General features: G+C 47.3%; 1 protein-coding gene across 1 annotated transcript; it reads left to right on the top strand.

The window, feature by feature from the left end:
* Positions 1–1,851: 1,851 nt before the first annotated feature.
* LOC123170368 (uncharacterized) lies at positions 1,852–2,734 on the top strand. The gene is made up of 2 exons (XM_044588232.1): positions 1,852–2,156; positions 2,313–2,734. The coding sequence occupies exons 1-2, from the start codon at positions 2,001–2,003 to the stop codon at positions 2,412–2,414; spliced, it is 258 nt and encodes an 85-aa protein (XP_044444167.1). The 5' UTR covers positions 1,852–2,000; the 3' UTR covers positions 2,415–2,734.
* Positions 2,735–4,662: the final 1,928 nt, after the last annotated feature.

Genomic DNA, 4,662 nt, shown 5'->3' with positions numbered 1-4,662 from the left:
GTTATATTGCCAGCATATTCCATGTGCTGACCCGTTTTTCGAGCTGCAACGTATTATGTTGCAGACTTTTCAGACGACGAGTAAAGGTGCGATAGGTCGTTGTCGTGCACTCAGCTATGCCGTTGGAGTTGATGTACTCACTTTATCTTCCAAGCCTTCCGCTGTTATCGTGTTAGATGGCCTTAAGCCATATTTATTGTAATAAGTTTTCTTTTGGAGACATTCGATGTAATAAGTGTGTGATTGCTGCTCTGTTATAAATCCTTCGAGTATTGTGTGTGTCAGCATTACCGATCCAGAGATGACACTGAAGCACAGAGGCTTGACCGTTTGAGGTCGGGTCGCTACATAGCACCTGACAAGGTGGAGCACTGGGAAGGGCCTTAAGACACGCACTAAATTTCCGCACTCTTTACAATGTTTAGAGGACATTGTATGAAGGTTGTGTCAATTAATTCGGATCAGAAAGAGTAGTAAAATTATGAAAAGCTTTACATTTTTTAAAATGTTAGTGAATTTTAAAAATATTCATGAATTTCAAAATTGTTTGCAAATTTAAATAAATATTCATGAATTTAATCTAATCATGGATTTGAAAAATCATGGTTTTTAAAAGTTGTTTGCAGATTTAAAATTTCATGAAATTGAAAAGAATATTCATGGATTTTAAAATGTTAGCAATTTTTTTAAAAACACAAATCGAAGAAAAAGCATAATCAACAAAATGAAATAAAAAAATCTAGAAACCAGCCGAACACATAGAAAAGGGGAATAAACCGAACCGGAAGCTTTTGGAAGTTTCATACGACTGATTGGGAGCTTTTAATAGTTTGAGGCATGTAAGCAATATACAACTTGAAGGCTGGTCTAGCCCGTAACCGGATCCTCTAACATAGAGAAGTAATGTCACGGTGCTATAGTGTTAGCCTAGTGTAAAATGAAGAAGGGAAGTTAGGGACTGTTAGTAGGTAGTTAATAGATTGTTTACTGTTTGGTATTTACTATAGATATAAATAATTTAAATATTTATTTCACCATCAATTTGTTTGCATGTAATTACTATAAATGTACACGGTAGATCATCAATTTTCAAATTAATTTAAGTCATTTTAGCCATAATCATATGCATAGAAAGAAGGAAAGTTAGGGTATCGTAGCTTCTCTAACATTCCTTCTCAATGTTAGAGGATCCGGTTCCGGTCTAGCCCACGTTGAGGCTTGGTGCAATCTTCTTCTGAGCCACACAATTAGCAGCAATTGCCCTGATGCTCATCGCCTATTTTACAACAACTGCAAGTTGTGCAATTTTCAACGCGACTCATTTAGTTACTGTGTGTAGAGGGAAAGATGACAAAAGGCAGGACAATGAAGTACTACCTCTGTCTGGGTTTATTGGCCCCCATTGTATTTTGTGCCCAACTTTGACCACATATTTGACTAAAAAATTATAAGTTGTATGCCACAAAACTTATATTGTTGGATTCATATTTGAAAGAGCTTTCTAATAATATTAATTTTAGGGTATACAACTTATTTTTAATAGTTAAATCAGTGGTTAAAGTTTGACCCAAACTACAAGGACTAATGAATCAGGATTCAGGACGGAGGTAGTAACAAGGAATTAGATGATTTGCCTCATTTTAGAGGGGATGCATGATTTTCCCAAGGTTATTTTAATGACTAGTGGCCTCGGCCACATCCGTCAATGGTGGTAAATTATCAAATAGAGAAGTAAAGTGCGGCTTATGATCTAATTTCACGGAGTAACAGCGAGCAAATAAAAAGTCCTCGTTACTTTTTTTTAAGTAAAAAGTCCTCTTTACATGAGCCCAGAAGCAAAGACGAATCTGCCCGCAACCATCTCACGGCCATATACAAACGCGGCTTGCCGTCAGCACGGTTCCAGCCCACCAGAGAGATTCCAGCGTGCCGCCAGCGTTCGTTCACACCCCTCTCCCCTGCAGCCAGCCGCCAGAGGAGCAGGGGAAAGTGGATCGACGATGATCTGGGGGGTCGCAGCCGCCGTCGCGTCCGCGGCCGCCGTCGCCGTGGCCTCCGGCGCCGAGCTCCTCGCGTGCGACTGCGCCCCGACGGCGCCGACCGCCGCCGCCGCCGTCGTCGTCGGCAGATGCGACGGGTTCCTCTTCCGACAGCGGGTACGTGCTGGGCCTCCGCGGGTCGCTGTCTCGTTTCCTCCCCTGCCTTCTCCCCCAATCTTCCCCTCCCAACGAACCTCCTCCTTCCTTGATAGCAACCCCCGGTTTCGATTCGGGATCACGACGGCGTCTTGAGCTGTTTTGTGCTTGCTGCAGCTTTCGCAGGAATCCTCGTCGTCGAGCGGCCGGGACGACAGGTTCGCGCCGAGGTTCGACGGGCTGCGGTTCATCCAGACGCTCGTCACGGCGCACCGCTGAAGTCGCCGGAAGCTCGACCCATCGGCCGGGCGGCTCCCAGCCGACCCTGTTCCTCAGGGGATTCTTTCCTGCCGCACTCTTCATGCGATTCGCGAGAAGAGGCTATCTGCTAGACGGTTAATTCGGCGATTGGCGGCGACTATGCTGCAAAATTTTGCTAGGATAAATTGAGATTTTTTGTTTCTTTCTTCTTTTCCTGGTGATGATGATCGTCCTATTGTTGACTGATGCCGTTGAATTGAAACCTTCAAGTGACATGTGATGAGTGTATGTGCCTGTGCTAGCATTGGTTCTTTACCTGATTTGTTGTGCAAGCATGATTTCACCTCCAAACTTGCCACTCTATGTGTTGCCTTGTTGTCTTCTGTGTGTGGTCGGTCTTGTTCTGGAGCTGTTTCTTCCTCTCCCTTGGCTGCTCATATCACATGGCTCAGTGTTTGGACTTTGGAGTGCATCCTGTCCATGTATGTTGGGGTGGTAAAACTAACATTATTCCCTGGACTGGATGTATGGTAATGATCACTGGCTGAATGCTGAAATGGACTTCGATCGTTGAGACATGATCTTTCAGTCCTGACAGGGCCTATAGATCAAGCTTAACCACTCCAAGAACTCGAAGTCAAGCATCTTCGGGAATATCCAAATTAGTCTTCAACTAGAGAAAGGATAAGAATCTCCTTTGCTGAGTTTTCTTCTGCAGCGGATGTAGCGGCGAAAGATTCTATTCTTTCCGCGGTCTAGTTACGTCTTTCCTCTCCCTATCTATAAGAGTTCTATTAACATAGACCCTTTCCTGACTCTCTATCATTTTAACAAAGCAGCAAATCTTTCTCTCTATTCTACTAGCCGATCTTGTCTGTTGAAAATCGATCTGAAATATGGTCATATCTTCTTTCCAACACAAATAATTGTGGAGTTGAAGAATGAGCTTGCTGTAACTGTCGACACATCAGACACAACATCATCAGACCAGAGCAGTCAAAATTTCTGCAAGCTAGGCCACACCCACCGCAAAGAAGCCTCATTTCCAGGCCTTACGGCCCCTGAATTGCTTCCCCGAGTGCTTGGCTTTGGTCTTCTTCTCTTAGCAAGAACGCGTCACCTTTGCTCTCTTTTCCGTAGGACGCGTTGCCTTCCCAGATGAACAAGAACGCAACCAAACAAGCCTCCAACTTGTAGCCCAGGGTAAAATAAGGTTATCGGGTTACCTATCCTCCCTCTAATGTTTCTTCCTTGGTCATATTTCTCTTGATGTGAGCCTGCATACATAGTTTCTGTAGGTCAAGTGTATGTGATTTGCGGGTCTGGTGGGTGGGTGGGGATGGATGGTTTACATACAAGTGTCTGAGAGAACACCTAGAGCTGCGATGGATCAATCCGCATCCTGCTAAGCTGACGAGAAGAATCAAGTTTGAAGGACGCTGATCTTTTACCACCCTTGCTTAGCCCATGATGGACCAAAGCCAGCTTTGCTTTTTTCTTTGCCTCAAACTCATATACTTTCAGTAAAATTTCCATTTACTTCTGAACAATAATAAGCACTCTAAGAGCATCTTCAATAGACGGTCCAAATGTAAAAATACCTAATTTTTAGACCGTCTGGGGTAAAAAACGCTGCTCCAACAGACGGTTTATATGTAAAAAAAATTAGACCGCGGCCTCCTCGTGATATAAAATACAACACCTCCTGGTGCGAATTTACATCATGAGGTGCATCTGGTCCAAAACCAGCCGTCGTCTGCGAACGCCCAACCGCCCGTCCGCCCGCCCGCCCGCGCCCCACCCGGCCGCCGCCGCCCCTCGCCGTCCGGCGCCGTCATGGCCGAAGGCGACGACCCCGCCGCCTTCTCCGCCGCCGCCACAGCCGGTGGGCTGACCCACGTGGCCGCCGCCGCTGCCATCTCGCCCGCAACCGCTACCATGCGCCGCCCGCCGGACCGGATTCACGCCGCCCCGGCCGGTGGCCACCGCGCCGGCGGCGAAGCCGGCGAAGCCGGCGAAGGGACAAGGCGGCGGAAAACGGCCGGCCAATCGCAGCCGCAACCCGACCGACAATTCTACGCGGCCGGTGAAGGTCTCCAAGGCGGCCGCAGCGGTTCGGGGCGACGACTCGCAGCCGGTGCGCCCGGCGGCCTCCTCCAGCAGCCACATATCCATTCCTCAACCTCCCCCGCCGCCACCGCCGGCCGTGGAGGAAGATGTGGCCACGCCGACGGCCACCGCCTCCAACATGTTCGACGAAATGTCA

The sequence above is a fragment of the Triticum aestivum genome, chromosome 1D (genome assembly GCF_018294505.1).
Source record: "Triticum aestivum cultivar Chinese Spring chromosome 1D, IWGSC CS RefSeq v2.1, whole genome shotgun sequence".
NCBI lineage: Eukaryota > Viridiplantae > Streptophyta > Magnoliopsida > Poales > Poaceae > Triticum > Triticum aestivum.
This window is presented reverse-complemented; position numbering and strand designations above follow the sequence as displayed.